General features: G+C 54.1%; 1 protein-coding gene across 8 annotated transcripts in view; it reads left to right on the forward strand.

Annotated features, from left to right (window-relative positions):
• LIPE (lipase E, hormone sensitive type) overlaps window positions 1-18547 on the forward strand; it is a 414723-nt gene that overhangs the window by 210661 nt on the left and 185515 nt on the right. For all 8 annotated transcript variants that reach the window (XM_085615566.1, XM_085615568.1, XM_085615569.1 and 5 more), the window contains one exon: window positions 17032-17570. In XM_085615566.1, coding sequence (XP_085471692.1) covers window positions 17032-17570 — 539 coding nt within the window. The remainder of the gene's footprint in view (window positions 1-17031; window positions 17571-18547) is intronic.

An 18547-nucleotide genomic window follows, 5' to 3' on the forward strand; every position in this document is an offset into this window, starting at 1 on the left:
GGTGCGGCTGGGTCATACCATCCAGGGCTCGTGAGGCCGCGTCATACCAGCCAGGGCTGGTGAGTCTGGATCATACAGTACAGGGCTGGGGAGGCCGGATCATACCGCACAGGCCTGGTGAGGCCGGGTCATACCTTCCAGAGCTGGTGATGGCTGGTCATACCATCCAGAGCTGGTGATGGCTGGTCATAACATCCAGGGCTGGTGAGGCTGGGTCATCCCATCCAGGGCAGGTGAGGCCGGGTCATGCCATCCAGGGCTGGTGAGGCCAGGCCATACAGTATGAGCCTGGTACAGGAGGAATTCTCATGTTACAGGGGGTTGGTGATGCTGGGTCATACCATCTAGGGCAGGTGAGTCCGGGTCATACCAGCTAGGGCTGGTGAGGCTGGGTCATACCATACAGGGCAGGTGCCGCTGGGTCATACCATCCAGGGCTCGTGAGGCCGCGTCATACCAGCCAGGGCTGGTGAGGCCGGTTCATACCATCCAGAGCTGGTGAGGGCTGATCATACCATCCAGGGCAGGTGAGGCCGGGTCATACCATCCAGGGCGGTGAGGCCGGGTCATTCTTTCCAGGGCTGGTGAGTCTGGGTCATACTTTCCAGGGCTGGTGAGGTCAGGTCATACCATACAGTGCAGGTGAGACTGGGTCATACCATACAGGGCAGGTGAGGCCGGGTCATACCATACAGGGCAGGTGAGGCCGGGTCATACCATACAGGGCAGGTGATGATAGGTCATACCGTACAGGACAGGTGAGGCTGGATCTTACCATCCAGAGCTGATGAAGCCATGTCATACTATCCAGGGTTGGTGACACCGGGTCATACCATACAGGGAACGTGAGGCCGGCTCATAACATCCAGGGCTTATGAGGCAGGGTCATATTATCCTGGGCTGGTGAGGCCGGGTCATACCTTTCAGGGCAGGTGAACCCGGCACATACCATCCAGGGCTGATGAGGCTGGGTCATACTATCCAGGGCTGGTGAGTCCGGATCATACCGTACAGGGCAGGTGAGGCCTGGGCATTTCATATAGGGCAGGTAAGGACAGGTCATACCATACAGGGCAGGTAAGGCTGGGTAATACCATCCAGGGCTCAAGAAGCCAGGTCATACTATCCAGGGTTGGTGAGACTGGGTCATACCATACAGGGCAGGTGAGGCCGGGTCATACCATACAGGACAGGTGAGGCCTGGTCATACCATCCAGGGCTGATGAGGCCGGGTCATACTATCAAGGGCTGGTGAGTCCGGGTCATACCGTACAGGGCAGGTAAGGCCCGGTCATACCAGCTAGGGCTGGTGATGCCGGGTCATCCCATCCAAGGCCGGTGAGGCCGGGTTATACATAATGAGCCTGGTACAGGAGGGATTCTCATGTTACAGGGGGTTGGTGATGCTGGGTCATACCATCTAGGGCAGGTGAGGCCGGGTCATACCAGCTAGGGCGGGTGAGGCCATGTCATACCATACAGGGCAGGTGCGGCTGGGTCATACCATTCAGGGCAGGTTCGGCTGGGTCATACCATAGAGGGCTCATGAGGCTGAGTCATATCAGCCAGGGCTGGTGAGGCTTGATCATACAGTACAGGGCTGGTGAGGCCGGGTCATATCGCACAGGCCTGGTGAGGCCGGGTCATACCATCCAGAGCTGGTGAGGGCTGGTCATTCCATCCAGGGCTGGTGAGGCCGGGCCATACCAGCTAGGGCTGGTGAGGCCGGGTCATGCCATCCAGGGCAGGTGAGGACAGGTCATACCATCCAGGGCAGGTGAGGCCGGGTCATTCTTGTCGGAGAGCAGGATCTGCTTTTTGCTGGTGTTTCACTGTTTTTCGACCTTAGTCTGGCTGTGGCTCTGCTAATCAGGACCACTGCCAAGCTGCTTCCTCTCTAAAGTGGTTTTCATGTACATTAGGTACATATCTAATTGGACTCTGGAGTGCCCTATAAGCCCCTAATATATGGTATATTATGTACCTAGGGCATAGGTACCTCAGAGGGTTCCAGGGGCTGCAGCATGTATTACGCCCCTGGGAAGCACTCCAAAATGGCACCACAGGTCTGCTACTGCAGCCTGGGTAAGGGTGTGCTTGCACCCCTTACAGTGGTATAGGCTACCTATAGACACACATATATACAGACACATATAAACCTATAAGCCACTCCCATGGCAGGCCTTGATAATCCTGAAGGCAGAGTGCTTGGTTTTATGTGAGAGGGTGCCCAAGCATGAGCTGAGCCCCTCTGCAGCTTTCGGAAATACTTCCTTATGGCTGTTCTGTGATACAGCCATACCATATACTCTTAAGTGCATTATAACCTCGCGGTAAATTCTGACTTTGGAATGGCTGCATCAAAACATGTCGTGTTTGGTGTCAAATGCTTTGGAATACTACCCCCCCCACCAGTTCTGGCGGCGGGGGTAGCATTCCATCTTTCTAGAGGGAAAGACATGTTCACACTGGTCAAACCCGGTAGGACTTTCCTGAGCCCTGGCATCACAAAATGGATGCCTCTGCCACAGACACGGGTCTGGCCTCCTGCTGCTGACCGAAACTCCGGCAGGGGAGGCCTGGACAATAGGTTTCCTGTCGAAGGGAGGTTTAACCACCTCCCCAGACAGGCAGATGCGTATTGGGGCTGGGCGGGAGCACTCCCTGGTGCTTTGAAGTCCTGCACTGGGGGCACATTTGGTGTCCCTGTGCATAGTCCAGTTCAAACCGGTTACAGGGGCTACCTGCCCCTGCTCTGGCGCGAAACTGGACAAAGGAAATGGGTGTAACCACCCCTCTTTCCAAGCCCACCCATAGGTGGGGCCTTAGAGTTAGTCCAGCCCCTAAACTTGGTATAAGTATATGAATCCAGTCCCTAGGACTTTAGATTACCCTGGGCGAAACTCTGCAACATATATCCTGGACCTTCGACTTTCTATCACGACTAGAAGACGGAAGAAATCTCCCTTGGGGTCAAGGAGTGACTCCCCTGCTTGGCAGGCACCAAAGAAGCAACAGACCGGTCTGTATCGCTGAAGCTCCAGCCGGACGCCGAAGTCTTTGCATCACCAGAGGTGGATTTCCAGACTTCCCGGAGGCTACCCTGAGTCCACAGCAAAGCTGAGGCCCGTGGCTATCGTGGGTGACGTGGAACCATGACCCCTGGACACCGTGAACTTTTGCAGCAACACTATCTTCCTGGACCTCCTCGAAGTTGTGCTTTGGGCTCCGAGTAGACCCAGCCTTGAGTACCTCCTGCACCGAAGATTGTTGGCCTCCACTCCACGAGTGACCCGTGGGCCAGCTTCAAGTGCGACCGCTCGAAGCTCCTTCGCGATCACTATCCCGTTGGCTAGCAGGTCCCCACGAAGGCAACTCCCTTTCTACTTGGACTTTCCCGGTTGCTCCATTCGTGCCCTGACTTACCCTCGCTGGGTGTGTCCCTCAGACCTTTCTGGTCTGCACTGCAGTCCTTTCTCTGAATTCCAGTGACTTGCCATTGCCAAGGCTTGTTGGGTCCATTCTGGTCGCCGACACCGCAGCACTCGACAGACTTCGCGGGACAGCTCGAATCCAGCTCGTGGACTTCGTCGACGCCTCCTGGACCTCGTGGCTGAAGAGTCAAAACACCCATCAACTCACCTGAAGCACCCGACATCTGTGGGCATTGGTCCATCCTGCCCTTGGTCACTGGCTAGTGACCCAGACTCTGTCCCCTCTGCTTTCAGGTTCCTTCCATCCTAGATCCAGGCTTGGATCTCTTCGGACACTTCTCCTCTTCACGGAAGCAGCAGTTCTTTGCAGACTTCCATTGAAATCGATGACGCGACCCGACACCAAAAGACACCTATGCACCCGGCTTCCCTGGGTGAGGTAACTCGAGTACTCCATTGCTCTTCTGGGTGGTAGCCCTAGAACTTCTTAAGTCCAAAAGGGTTTGGTCCTGACTCGATTAGAGGTGTCCCTAATCTTTACATTTCCAACCGCGACATTGGCCTTAGAAGATAACGGGAACCCGCGGTTGTGTTTACACACTGCATACAGTCCCCGTGGGTCCCCTGTGTCACTACCTTGAGTGGTTCCTTGGGGGTCCCAGCGATTCTACAGGCTCTAGGCCTTGTGTCTATTCCAGTCGTGGTTCTTATACCACTTTTTTGGTATATGGTTTGGTATGCCCCTAGGGCCCAAACGTGTATTTGTGCTATTACTGATTCTTGCTAACTTGTAAACAAAGTACTTCGAACTCCAGTCTAATAAAGAGACTAGAGGGGTGTGTTTTATCCTAAATACATTTATTTTGAATATACACCTATTGTGCTTGTCCTTTCATTTGATAATTCAAGAGATTGTAGACTGGTAAAACAAGCTGCTTTACATTCCTGCAAGACTTAGCCTGAAGGTTGCTCTCCATAGCTACCACTAGGATAGCTTTCAATAAAGGTTGTCTTTAACCATTCACCATAAGGGGTTGTTTGGACTGATACAAGGTGCCCACTAGAACTAGTGGACAGCATATATCAGGCCACCTTCTCACAATTCGTTCCAGGGCTGGTGAGGGTGGGTCATACTTTCCAGTGCTGGTGAGGCCTGGTCATACCATACAGGGCAGGTCAGGCCGGGTCTTACCATACAGGGCAGGTGAGGCCGGGTCATACCATACAGGGCAGGTGAGGCCGGACCATACCATCCAGGGCAGGTGCGGCTGGGTCCTACTATCCAGGGCTCGTGAGACCGCGTCATACCATGACTGGTGAGGCTGGATCATACAGTACGAGGCTGGTGAGGCCGGGTCATACCACACAGGCCTGGTGATGCCGGGTCATACCATCCAGAGCTGGTGAGGGCTGGTCACACCATCCAGGGCCGGTGAGGCCGGGTCATACCATCCAGGGCAGGTGATGCTGGGTAATACCATACAGGGCAGGTGAGGCCGGCTCATACCATCCAGGGCTGATGAGGCCGGGTCATACTTTCCAGGGCTGGTGAGGCAGAGTCATACCATATAGGGCAGGTGAGGCCAGGTCATACCATAGAGGGAAGATGAGGCTGAGTCATACCGTCCAGGGCTCGTGAGGCCGCGTCGTACCAGTCGGGGCTGGTTAGGCTGGATCATACAGTACAGGGCTGGGAGGCAGGATCATACCGCACACGCCTGGTGAGGCCGGGTCATACCATCCAGAGCTGGTGAGGGTTGGTGAGGCAGAGTCATGCCGTACAGGGCAGGTGAGGCCGGGTCATACCATACAGGGCAGGTGAGGCCGGGTCATACCTTCCAGGGCTAATGAGGCCAAGTCATACTTCCAGGGCTGGTGAGGCAGGGTCATTCCGTACAGGGCAAGTGAGGCCGGTTCAGACCAACTAGGGCTGGTGAGGCCGTGTCATACCAGCCAGGGCTGGTGAGGATGGATCATACAGTACAGGGCTGAGGAGGCTGGGTCATACCGCACAGGCCTGGTGAGGCCTGGTCATACCATCCAGACCTGGTGAGGGCTGGTCATACCATCTATGGCTTGTGAGGCCTGGTCATACCATCCAGGGCAGGTGAGGCCGGGTAATACCATCCAGGGCAGGTGAGGCCGGGTAATACCATCCAGGGCAGGTGAGGTCGGGTCATACCAAAGAGGGCAGGTGAGGCCCTGTATTATCATACAGGGCTGGTGAGGCCGGGTCATCCCATCCAAGGCTGGTGAGGCTGGGTCATACAATATGAGCCTGGTACAGGAGGGATTCTCATGTTGCAGGGGGTTGGTGATGCTGGGTCATACCATCTAGGGCAGGTGAGGCCGGGTCATACCAGCTAGGGCTGGTGAGGCCGGGTCATACCATACAGGGCAGGTGCAGCTGCGTCATACCATCCAGGGCTCGTGAGGCCGCGTCATACTAGCCAGGGCTGGTGAGGGTGGATCATACAGTACAGGGCTGGGGAGGCCGGGTCATACCGCACAGGCCTGGTGAGGCCGGGTCATACCATCCAGGGCTGGTGAGGCTGGGTCATACCATCCAGGGTTGGTGAGGCCTGGTAATACCATCCAGGGCAGGTGAGGCTGGCTCATACTTTCCAGGGCTGGTGAGGCTGGGTCATACTTTCCAGGGCTGGTGAGGCTGGGTCATACCATAGAGGGCAGGTGGGGTCTGGTCATATCATCCAGGGCCGGTGAGGCCGGGTCATACCATCCAGGGCTGGTGAGGCGGAGTCATCCCATCCAAGGCTGGTGAGGCCGGGTCATACTTTCCAGGGCTGGTGAGACTGGGTCATACTTTCCAGGGCTGGTGAGGCTGGGTCATACCATCCAGGGCTGGTGAGGCCGGGTCATCCCATCCAAATCTGGTGAGGCCGGGTCATACAGTATGAGCCTGGTACAGGAGGGATTCCCATGTTACAGGGGTTTGGTGATGCTGGGTCATACCATCCAGAGCTGGTGAGGCCGGGTCACACCAGCCAGGGCTGATGAGGCCGGGTCATACCGCACAGGGCTGGTGAGGCTGGGTCATACCATCCAGGTCTGGTGAAGCCGGATCATACCATCTTGGGCAGGTGAGGCCGGGTCATACCATCCAAGGCAGGTGGTGTCTGCTCATACCATCCAGGGCTGGTGAGGCCGGGTCATACCATCCAGGGCTGGTGAGGCCGGGTCATACCATCCAGAGCTGGTGACGCCCGGTCATCCCATGCAGGGCTGGTGGGGCCAGGTCATTCCATCCAGTGCTGGTGGGGCCGGGTCATTCCATCCAGGGCTGGTAAGGCCGGGTCATACGATCCAGGGCAGGTGAGGCCTGTTCATATCATCCAGGTAGCAGCTGTGTGCATCGTTTGCAGGACTGAGACACCTCGTCTTTGACATAGTGCATGTTGGGGGTCCTCTGACAGAAGCAGCGGTGTGCATCATTTGCAGGACTGGGACACCTCGTTCTTTGACATAGTGCATGTTGGTGGTCCTCTAACAGTAGCTGCGTTGTGCATAGCTTTCTGGACTGATCCACCTCTTTCTTTGACAGAATGCATGTTGGGGTTACTCTGACAGCAGTGGTGTTCATCGTTTGCAGGACTGAGCGACCTTCTTCTTTGACAGAGTGCATGTTGGGGTTCATCTGACATTAGCAGTGGTGTGCATCTTCTGCAGTACTGAGACACCTTGTTCTTTGACAGATGTCAGGGGTCCTCTGACAGTAGCAACGGTGTGCATCATTTGCAGGACTGAGATACCTCGTTCTTTGACAGAGTGCAATTTGGACTTCCTCCGACAGCAGCAGTGTGAATCGTTTGCAGCACTGAGACACCTCGTTATTTGACAGAGGGATGTCTTGGTTCCTCTGACAGTAGCTTGATCGAACCAAGTGGACTGCTTGCCATTTTTGCCCGCTGCAGCACTATACGAAATTACGTCGTCGTGAGAGTAATTCCTGATACCGGCGATACTGAAAGCGCGGTTGATATACCATCGGCTACATCCTTTAGCCTCTCCCTTATTATACTCACTCGCTTGTGCTTACAAATATTCGTTGGGCAATTGAGAGACAAACACTGACTGTGGAGTTGTTTCCTCCTAACCCTCACAGGGCACCCGGCCGGGTACTCTGTGAGTTATTTTGGTTCACTATTAGCACGGTGACACTCTTTTTGATGTGTTAGTCAGCATTACCACCATTCAGGTGTCCCTATATTAAATTGTCCTGAAGAGACCCTCTATTGCAAATAGGGTCGAAACGTCGTTGACGAGAGTTATGAGGCGAACCACTATTCAATACTTATGACAAATAAGTGTTGATGAACTGCATCCCATTAATTTCTTTTTTGGTCGCCCATACAATGAATAATTGAAACCGTTTTATGTTACACTTTGTTGTTATAATTTTGTTGTGTAGGTTTGTTCACTGTCTTTCTCTGGGACACTTTTCAGAATTGTTTAAAGAAACTGTCATTTTGTTTGGAATGTATATTGTGAAATTGTTTTTACCTAAGACTTTTTCATTGTAAATATAAAGAACAATGTTTTTTTATCTAATGTGTGTGGGCAGCTTTCCTTTCTGACATCACGTTAACCCTTTGTTGTTATTGCCATTGGGCTTTGTGTATTACATATTTGGTTATTAAGCCATACGAGCCATTGTTTCTGTCCAATAACCTCTGACAGTAGTAGCGGTGTGCATCGTTTGCTGGACTGAGCGACCTCGTTCTTTGACAGAGTGCATGTTGGATTCTGTGGCGTCCAGGCCTGGCAGGATGCTCGCTGTACGAGGCTAGGCCTCAGCCTTTAGTCCGCAGCAACAATGGACACCCACACAGGCTTATGGCTACTGGGCCAAGACCCTGAGCGGTCCTGCGCTACTTTATTGAAACCCTCAGGCGAGCCCGCCCTCGGGGTGTGTGTGTGCGTGCGTGCTAGTCGTGCGTGACCGGGCCGGGTGGCACCGTCACTACATCCCTCCAATCTTTTAGATATAAAGACCCTTTATATGGTTATTTACAGTCTCTCTTTATGCACCACGCAAAGTCTTTTAGTTTAGGGCTGGGGGCTGGGTTTGGCCGGAGACCATACCTCTGGCTCCGGTAGTTCTTCTGCATCCCAGACCTTTCTGTATCCCTCTCTGACTCGGGTGACGCGCCACTAGAATTCTGCTGCTCTTCCGCCGTCATCGATTCTCTTTCGGCTTGGCATTGTGTAGGTCCAGGGCTGCTGATAGGGGTGCTCATTGTGACCACCCCTTCTCCTTCCTCCGGGTCCTCCGTGACATTGTCCATTGACTGCGGCACGCTCACAGCTCTCTTAAACCATGAGGCATTCATTGTGACTACGCGAGTCCCTCGCATGGCCGATACCATGGTGCCGTGCACATTGATGACCTCCCACACCTCCAGCTCATACAGGGTGCGATACTTCCAGCCCGGGTATCGGGCCTTCACAACGACTCGGTCACCGACTCGGATGCTCATCTGTTGTGCCCTGCGATCTTGGCCCGCCTTGTCATTAGATGCTTTCCTCCGGGCCTGGGCAACCTTTTGATCCAACGCTTGGGGACACCACGAGTGGTCCGCGGGAACGCAGTTCCTGGGTACCTTTCGGAACACTAGGTGAGCTGGCGAACACTGTGTGGTGCAGTTTGGGGTTTGACGATAGGCACTGAGGAATTGCTGAAGGCACTGCTCGACGTCCTCCCCTTTCTCCACTCCAATTCTGAGAGCTCGGTTCATAGTTCGCATGAACCGTTCCACCTCACAGTTTGCCTGGGGCCACTGTGGCGTGATTATGAGGTGCCGAATGCCCTGGGCCGCCAGGTACTCTTGGAACTCCCTTCCCTGAAACGGTGGGCCATTATCTGATTTGATTTCTTCAGGCAGTCCCATCATGGCGACGACACGCTCAAGAGCGGTTTTGACGTGTTGGAAAGCTGTCGACGACACTACTTCCACTACCGGGAATTTTGAATGAGAGTTGACGAGAACCAGGGTGCTCTGTCCGTCAGGAAACGCCCAAAGTCGAGGCTCACTTTGGTCCATGGCTCCTGACATGGGTCTTCCGTGATCACCAGATGGGGTGCAGGACCCACTTCTTAGACTCTGTCTCCTGCATCAGGACCGCGCTAAGTCCTACGGGGCTTGCATCTACCACCACTTCAGTGCGCCAATGTGGGCGAAAGTACGCCATCACTTTGTTATCAATGAGGGCTTCCTTGATGGCATGGAATGCCAGATCTTCCTTCGTGGACCAGACCAATGACTGGCCAGACTTCGTGAGGGTGTGGAGTGGCTCGGAGAGGGACGCCAGATTGGGAATGAACCCGCCACAGTATGTGGCCATTCCGAGGAAGCTCTGGACTTCGGTGGGCGACGTGGACCTCGGGGCAGATCGTATTGCTACTGCTTTCTTCGGGTCAATCCGCAGCCCTTCCCTGGAGAAGATGTAGCCGAAGAAATCCACTGACTCCTGATAGAATGAGCACTTGGCTCTATGCAGGAAGCGCCCGTTGTCCGCTAGTCGTTGAACTGTGGCCCAGAGATGCAAGTGGTGCTCCTCCAGCGTCTTGAAGAACACGAAGATGTAATCGCTCAAGTTTATTACACCCTGCAGTCCCATGAGCGTCTCCCTTATTGCGTTCTGGAACACCTCCACAGCAGAGGAGAAACCGAAACTCAGTCTCTTGTACCAACACAGTCCCACATAAGTGGAGATGGTCGTGATATTCCTACTGTCAGGGTGGAGCTCCAGCTGGTGGTAGCCGGCATTGAGGTCGAGCTTGGTGAACCACTTGGCGCTGTTAAGGTCGGCCACAATGTCATCCATAGTGGGTGTGAGATGACGTTCTCTCTTCACGGCCTTGTTTGGCAGGCGCATGTCGACGCAGAGCCGAATGGCTCCTGGCTGTTTTGGTTTCGGGGCCACAACCAACGGCAACACCCACGGGGTGGGTCCGACACTTCTCGATCATCCCCAAATCCTCCAGCTTCTTCAGCTCTTCCTCCACTTGTGGCTGTAAGTGAAATGACACCCGCCGATGCCTCAGGGCCATATGCCCGACTGTCAGATCGATGTGCAGCTTGAATGTTTTCCCTTTCAGGCAGCCCATGCCCTCAAATAACATGGGGAAATCTCTGAGCATCTCACGAGCATGTAGATCATGCACCTGGTTCGCAAAGAATACTAAGTTCAAGACCTCCGCCGTGTGACAACTGAGGAGGGTGCCTAGTTTTCCTTCGGTGATATGAAATTTAGTGCTGAGACGATGGCCCTCATTGGCAACCTCCATGACTCCACGTAAGGGAAGCGGCTCATTTCTGTCGTACGAGTATATTCTTGCCTTGGATGGGAGGAGCGGCGGGTGTGGTGAGAATCTCTCATACTGATCACTGTCCATCACGTTCACTGACGCTCCTGTGTCTATGAGGGCACTCATCGGAGAACCAGCTACGGTGATGGTGCATATGAGCGGTGGTCGGCGCTTTGTACCTTCACAACCAACAAATGACACGAAGAACACATCGTTGTCTTCGGTTCCCAGACCAAATCCTGGTGGGGTATTGTCCACTTAATCCGCAGGGTCCTCCAGCGTCAGCTGCCTCACCGCCGTCGTTGGTCCACGTGAGCCAGGGTCGTTATTTCTTCCTCTGCCACTCCTGCAGACCTTCGCAAAATGGTTAAGCTTTCCGCACTGGGAGGATGTTTTTCCACTCGCAAAACACCTCCCTGATGGAGGGTGATCCAGACTGCAATTCCCACATGCATTTCTTTAGGGAGGTCTTGGGCGTCCTCTTGATTGAGCCGGCCGTCTCTGAATCGCGTCCACTCTCTTTTCTTTGATCACGTGTGACCACGTCGATGCGGGCTGCGGCGTAGGCCGGTTGAGGGCTGCCTCCATTTCATCCCCGCGAGCGTTGGACAGCTCGTGGGACCTGGCGAGCACGAGAATCTCGTCCAAACTGATGCCCGGTTGCCGTAGTATCAGGCGGCGTAGCGTAACTGACCGACACCCTTGAATGACTTGCGCCCTGATCTCCTCCCTCTGGTCCGGCAACGTGCAGGAGCTTGCTAGCTTCCTTAGGCGAGCGTAAAAGACATTGATGGTCTTGGCCTCCCCTTGCTGTGCCTGCCGGAGCTTGAACCACTCGAAGTCTGGGTTTATCTGGGGGTCGAAATGCCTGTTCAGGGCTGTTACTGCCCCGTTGTAGTTGTCATCTGCCCCTCTGCCCGGCAACATCTCAAAAAGATCGTACAATTCGCCTCCTCCGTAGCATATGAGGAGCGACCTTTTCACTCTCCCATCGGTCTCTCGCACGCCTACGTAGTGGTCTAGGCAGCCAATCCAGGATTTCCAGCGCGCCGCGGCAGTGGACAGGTCGGAGAGTTCACTGAAGGGCGGTAAAGGGGCAGCCGTGGCCTGGCCAGGCCGATCGTGAGGAGGTGGCGGTTGCGCCACAGGGGCAGCGCCCCCTCCGTTTGTGTCTTGGACGCCCTTGTTCAGCCATCAGCGTGCTTGTCAATGCTCCTGGGCGGTGACAGCAGGGTATGCTGATGAGCGTAGGCCTGCGTGAGGTATCGATGTCCCCGCTGCTGCTGAGCGTGAGTGGCAAACACACAGTGTCCGTGCTGTAATCTGTGGCGATATGCACTGCTGCGGCTGTTCTCTTGGTGCCTTTCCTGAACTGGTGTTACATTGAAAACTGGCAGGGCTGTCTGCAGAGCGTGGTGGTCCCCGGTATTGCCGATCCTGTGGCGGGGGAAAACTTCCCCTTGCAGGGAACAATGGTTGCAGGACTGTGTTCTCCCATTGTTTCCCTGTATGGCTGGCCCCTCCTTTTCTTATACTTGTTTAATTTCACTCCCCCTTGGACGTCTACCAGTCCCAGACACTTCTTCCAGTGTTGGGGGCCACATGTGCAACATTCCATCCATCAGCTTGTGTGTTTGGCTAGGGGTGGTGAGCAGGCGCGTGTGAGAACAACGTGCTGCGGGGCCCAGTCGTCCAGCACGCTGAGATGGGCGTGCACTTCACCTGCCGGCTCGACCACGTGATCGTGGGAGCGCAGCTGGGCTCTGACACCGCTGGGGCATCGGTGTGACTCGGCTGGGGCCGGAGTGACGATCACGGCCAGTGTTGACGCGCAGGGCAGGGTCGGCCTCACCTTGGGGTGCTGCGCCAAGCACTGACGATAGCAGGCAGGCGGCGGTGCAGAACGGGGTGGGCAGGCCCCGTTCTGCACGCGCCGGTGCACCTCTCTCCGATGGACGGCCAAAGCTGCGTGGGGTGAGCTCCTGCTGGGGCGGCACACGCGGACCCGGTGGCGCAGACCACACGCGCCACTCCGGGTCTTTTGCGGCGGCAGCCAGCCGCGACCACCGGCACCGGGGAGCGAAACAGGTGAGGCACACATGAGGCGTGGGTGGGACCTGCCTCGTCGCCAATGTGGCATCCAGGCCTGGCTGGACGCACGCTGCGCGAGGCTAGGCCTCAGGCTTTAGTCCACAGCAATAATGGATACCCACACAGGCTTATGGCTACTGGTCCAAGACCCTGAGCGGTCCTGCACCCCTTTATTTAAACCCTCGGGCGAGCCTGCCCTCAGAGTGCGTGCGTCCGTGCTAGCCGTGAGTGTGCGGGCCGTGTGGCACAGTCACAGCGTTGTGCATCCTTTGCAGGACTGAGACACCTTGTTCTTTGACAGCGAGCATGTTAGACCTGGCACCTTGGCGTGAGTCTCCCTTCCACTTTTTGTCGCTGTTACTCATGTGTTTTTATGGTGTTGGCCGCTCAGAGCACTTTGCCACTGCCAACCAGTGCCACAGTGCAAGTGCTCCCTATGTAAAATGTATATGTTGGTTGGAGCCCATGATTGGCTTATTTGGTTTACTGTCAGACCCCAGTAAAGTGCACCAGGAGTGCCAGGGCGTATAAACACAAATGCCGCTGGTGGGCTTGCAGCACTGGTTGTGCCACCCACAGAAGCGGCCTGGTAAAATGCGTCTAGGTCTGCCATCGCAGAACCTGCGTGCAGTCTGGTACTGACATGCTGGCTGGGCAAGTGCACACACTTGCCAGTCCCTAAACTTTCCCTTAACTTCATGTTAGCCACCCATATGGTAGGCCCAAGGGCAGGGTGCATTGTAGCATAAGGTAGGACAAGCCCTGATGTGTGTGGCATGTCCTAATAGTGAATTACAGCATTTTCGTTGTTCACTATTGTAAGGCTACCCTGTTCTCATAGGCCAGAATGGGCTGTTAAGATTGTTACATCCTATGATCCTAACAGACCCAGGGAACATGGTAGAAAATCGAGTTTAGTATGCCTGAACTCAGAATAATAAGGTACATCTTCTCGTAAGGTTTATTTTAATATTCTGTGTTTGCAAATGCCACTTTTAGAAAGTTGGCCTTTGCTTTTCTAACCATTTCAGCCCGCCTCTGCGTGATGTGTATCTGCTGTCTGGCTTGTGTGAGTGACAGGGCTGGGGAAACCCAGATGGGCAGGGCTAGGTAGCCTGGTGGTGAATAGAAAGATTGACAGGTAGATGGGTGGGAGAAGTACACCTGGACTCTGAATAGGACTGTGCTCTGCCACTTAAATGCTGGGTCCGCCCCCTGTGGAGCGTCTGATGACTCTGCCCTGCACTCTGAAAGAAGAAGCCTGCATCGCGTCAACAAAGTGCTCCAGAACTGGACTGAACTAGGCAAGGGCCCCCCTGGCCTGGGAGGACAAAAGAAATGTAGTATAAATGTAGGAGCCCTGTTCCTAAGAAATCAGATCCTCTTGGAACCAAGAAGAATCTCTGCCTGAGGAGGAGGCACCGGGAAAGCTGTAGGAGGAAGACTGTCCCTATCCTGGGGGACTGACCTGCAGTGGTGACCTTGCTCCCAAAGGAGAGAAGAGGAACCCTTCACTAAAGATTTGCTGCCTTTTTATTTTCAAGAAAGCTTGTGCTTCCCAAAAACGATCTCCAAGGGCCTGGAAACGAGCTTGCCCTCTGAACTGAGCCCCAGGACCATTGGGCTCATCCTGACCTTCACTCGCCTACCGCTGGACTGTGGTGTTCCTTCCCTCGCCAAAGCCGTGACTCCCGTGCCCCTCAGCCCCTCCTTGAGCCGTGACCAGACTGCTTAGCCGCCCCTGCCTTGGGAAGAGCCTCGCTCGATCCGAGCCGCTCCCCCTACGCCGTGCTGGGCTGCCCCGTCACATCGCTCGCTGGAGGCCCGCTGCGCACCTTCACCCCTCCCGCCGGAATCGGCGCTGTGAGTATCTCAAAAGCCTTGGACGTCCCGGACGTGGAAAACGTACCCAGCTGCCCCGCTGTGCTCACTTGCCAACCTGAACACACCACTCTTGCTGTGAGCCTGAAGGACCAGATCCCCTCGTAAAGCGTGGGAGCCCCGGACGCCGCCTCGCCCTTCTGAAGAGCCGCTGGACGACCTGCACCCGCCTTTACTAAAAGAAACAAGGTACTGTACCATACGGACTCGACCGTGAGCTCGCATCGGATCCAGGGTCCGCAACGTTTTGTTTCCCTGCCGTCTGACGCCTGCCACCAGGTCACCGTCTCAGCGCGAAGCGCGCTAAGACCTACAGTTCACCTTGTTGTCCCGCTTAAGAATAATTTTCCGTATAAAAGAACTTTCCGGAACAATAGAGATCGTGGCTCCAACTTTACACCGTTACTGGGTCTTGTACTAAGTCTGCTTAACATATATAAAAGCCTTATTTTTGTATACGTCCTGTCTGGTGTCCGTTTGTGGTGCATGCAAGGTATTTGCTGTGTGTATAATTGCAAGTGCTTAACAGTGTACGACCTGAAGTTTAGTCTTGATTGCTCGCGCCACGCACCTAGAGGGTGAGCAGGGGTTATTCTAAAGAGTCATCCTTCGCCCTGACTAGAGGTGAAGGGTCCCTACTTGTCGCTTGTACTTGCCTGCGCCAACCCGAGCCCCCTCATTTCTAACAGTGCATTTTGGGTTTCCGTTGACAGTAGCAGCAGTGTGCATCCTTTGCAGGACTGAGACACCTTGTTCTTTGACAGAGTGCATGTTGGGTTTCCGCTGACAGTAGCAGCAGTGTGCATTGTTTGCAGCACTGAGACACCTCATTCTTTGACAGAGTGTATGTTGGGTTCCTCCTACAGTAGCAGCAATGTGCATCGTTTGCAGGACTAAGACACCTCTTTCTTTGAAAGCGTGCTTGTGGAGTTCCTCTGACAGTAGCAGCGGTGTGCATCGTTTGCAGGACTGAGACACCTTGTTCTTTGACAGCGTGCATTTTTGGTTTCCACTGACATTAGCAGCGGTGTGCATCGTTTGCAGGACTGAGACACCTTGTTCTTTGACAGCGTGCATTTTTGGTTTTCGTTGACAGTAGCAGCGGTGTGCATTGTTTGCAGGACTGAGACACCTTGTTCTTTGACAGAGTGCATGTTGGGTTTCCGCTGACAGCAGCGGTGTGCATTGTTTGCAGGACTGAGACACCTCGTCTTTGACAAAGTGCGTGATGGGTTCCTCTTACAGTAGCAGCAATGTGCATCATTTGCAGGACTGAGGCACCTCGTTCTTTGACAGTGTGTATGTTGGGGTTTCTCTGACATTAGCAGCTGTGTGCATTGTTCGCTTGACTGAGTACCGCGTTTTTAGGTCGAGCCTGGGCAGTGCATGCGCTGCTCTGAAAGCCATGCAGGAGTATGTACTTGAAGCCCCGCCCACTCCCCGCCCAAATTGAGCATTGGCTTGAGGCGTTCTCTTTCGTAAATGCTGGCTTCTCATTCGTTATTAGGCTTGTAAGTCCCTCAGTACTGCCTTGTCTTCATTTGTAACCTCTCACTAGGGTATGTCTTCTTTAGTCTGGAAGCACTATTTTCTTTACTGAGTTTCTCTTACTGCAGGAGGGCAGGAAGGCCTTTCATGCGCAGTTGTGACACCAGCTTGTTTAACTCGTGGCAAACGGGGAGCTCTTTAGGGGCCATGGGAAATAGAAGGGGGTAACTCAGCGATTCCTTTCTGGAGGTCAAAGGTGCGTGATGTAAATTCCGCTAGATCTGGCGTGTTTATTTTCTGAACGGAAGCATTTAGAATGCAATAGGTCTTGCATTTGCGAGAGTTTGAGCTATTGGCATTTTAAATAACAATGATTTTTCTAAAACCAAAACATAATTCAAAGGCATTGTCATTTCCAATGCCAATAGCTCAAACTGAGTAAATGCAAGACCTATTGCATTGCTGATGCTTGTTTGAGACTGCATGTTGGAAAATCCCAAACAAGGTTTCGCAGGACACAGAAAGGAGCACACTGATGTTACTGTACTGTAGCAGCAGTGTGCTTCTTTCGGTGTCCTGAGACACCTGGTTTGTTGCCAGAATGCATGCTGGGATTTCTCAGACAGTAGCAATGGTGTGTTACTCCCAGTAGTCTGAGGGGCCACGCCGCTGTGCGTTTTGGGATCACTCGGGCTGCAAAGCAGTCCCCTCTCTGCACAGATTTATGAATGTGCCACTTTGATTTCTCACTGTGTTTGTTGTGGACTCATTGCAAAATCCTGCTCATTGCTCTCTCTGTTTTCCCAGAAGCTCGGCCGCAGCCCCCCGAGTCCATGGACAACCGGCCCATGTTCCAGACCTTGCACTCCTTGGCTGAGGACAATATAGCCTTCTTCCAGGGGAATGCATCAGAGCTGGGACAGCGCTTTGTGGCAGCCTTCTCCAGCATTCAAGAGCATGCCCGCGTCCTGGAGACCGCCATGGGCAACTTTGCCAGCTTCTATCACATCTTCGACTTTGACGAGAAGACTCCGGCCAATGGCTACCGCAGCCTCATGAAGCTGGTGCTGGCCTGCGTGCAGCACATCATTCACAAGTCCCGCTATGTGGCCTCCAGTCGCCGCAGCATCTTCTTCAGGACCAACCATAACTGTATGGAGCTGGAGGCCTACTGCACGGCTCTCACCCAGCTCCGTGCTCTGGTGTACTTCGCACAGAGGTTGCTTACTGCCAATCGGCATGGAAATCTGTTCTTCGAGGAGGACCACGGGCTCACGGACGAGTTCCTGAAGGAGTACAGCACCATGCACAAGGGCTGTTTTTATGGCCGCTGCTTGGGTTTCCAGGTAAGACTTAGGGGTTTGGCTTCTAGTTCGAGTTAATATGTGACTAATTCCCCGCTAGGAAAACTGAATAGTTTCCTCTTCTCGTTGTGGGAGATTATGCATGGGTACTTATCTCCACTAGAGATGACTTGATGAGGTCCTGTCCTGGTTTTGGAAGACTATCCCAGAGGCTGCTTCTCTGCTAGAGAGGCCGAAGTGGGATCCCCGGAGACCATTCCTGGTCGCTGGTCCTCTGCTGGAAATGGTGTGGGTTGGGATCCTAGGAGACTGTTCCTTGTCCTCTGCTGGAGGTGGTTTGGGTGGGATCCTAGGAGACTGTTACTGGTCCTCTGCAGGAGATGATGTGGGTAAGATCCCAGGAGCCTGTTCCTGGTCGCTGGTCCTCTGCTGAAGGTGGTGTGGTTGGGATCCTAGGAGCCTGTTCCTCTGCTGGAGGTGGTGTGGGTGGGATCCTAAGAGTCAGTTTCTGGTCCTCTGCTGGAAACGATGTGGGTGGGATCCTAGGAGACAGTTCCTGCTCCTCTACTGGAGGTGGTGTGAGTGGGATCCTAGGAGACTGTTCCTGGTCGCTGGTCCTATGCTGGAAATGGTGTGGGTCGGGATCCTAGGAGACTGTTCCTGTTCCTCTGCTGGAGGTGGTGTGGGTGGGATCCTAGGAGACTGTTTCTGGTCCTCTGCAGAAGATGATGTGGGTAAGATCCTAGAAGCCTATTCCTGGTCGCTGGTCCTCTGCTGGAGGTGGTGTGGGTGGAATCCTAAGAGTCCGTTTTTTTTTTTTTTTGTTTTTTTTTTTTGAAACCGTTTATTGCAGTTTATAGAAGTTACAGGTATGGGCCTACAACCACACGGCCGGCCGCTAGAGCATCAAAGGCATATTACATACACACAGCAAAAAAAATTTCTCAGCGGTGCACAGTAGGAAGACAGGAGTAATCAATGGTGCAGGCCTCACAGCTCCATGCCCACAGTACGGTTCC

This window comes from Triturus cristatus, chromosome 7 (genome assembly GCF_964204655.1).
Source record: "Triturus cristatus chromosome 7, aTriCri1.1, whole genome shotgun sequence".
Lineage (NCBI taxonomy): Eukaryota > Metazoa > Chordata > Amphibia > Caudata > Salamandridae > Triturus > Triturus cristatus.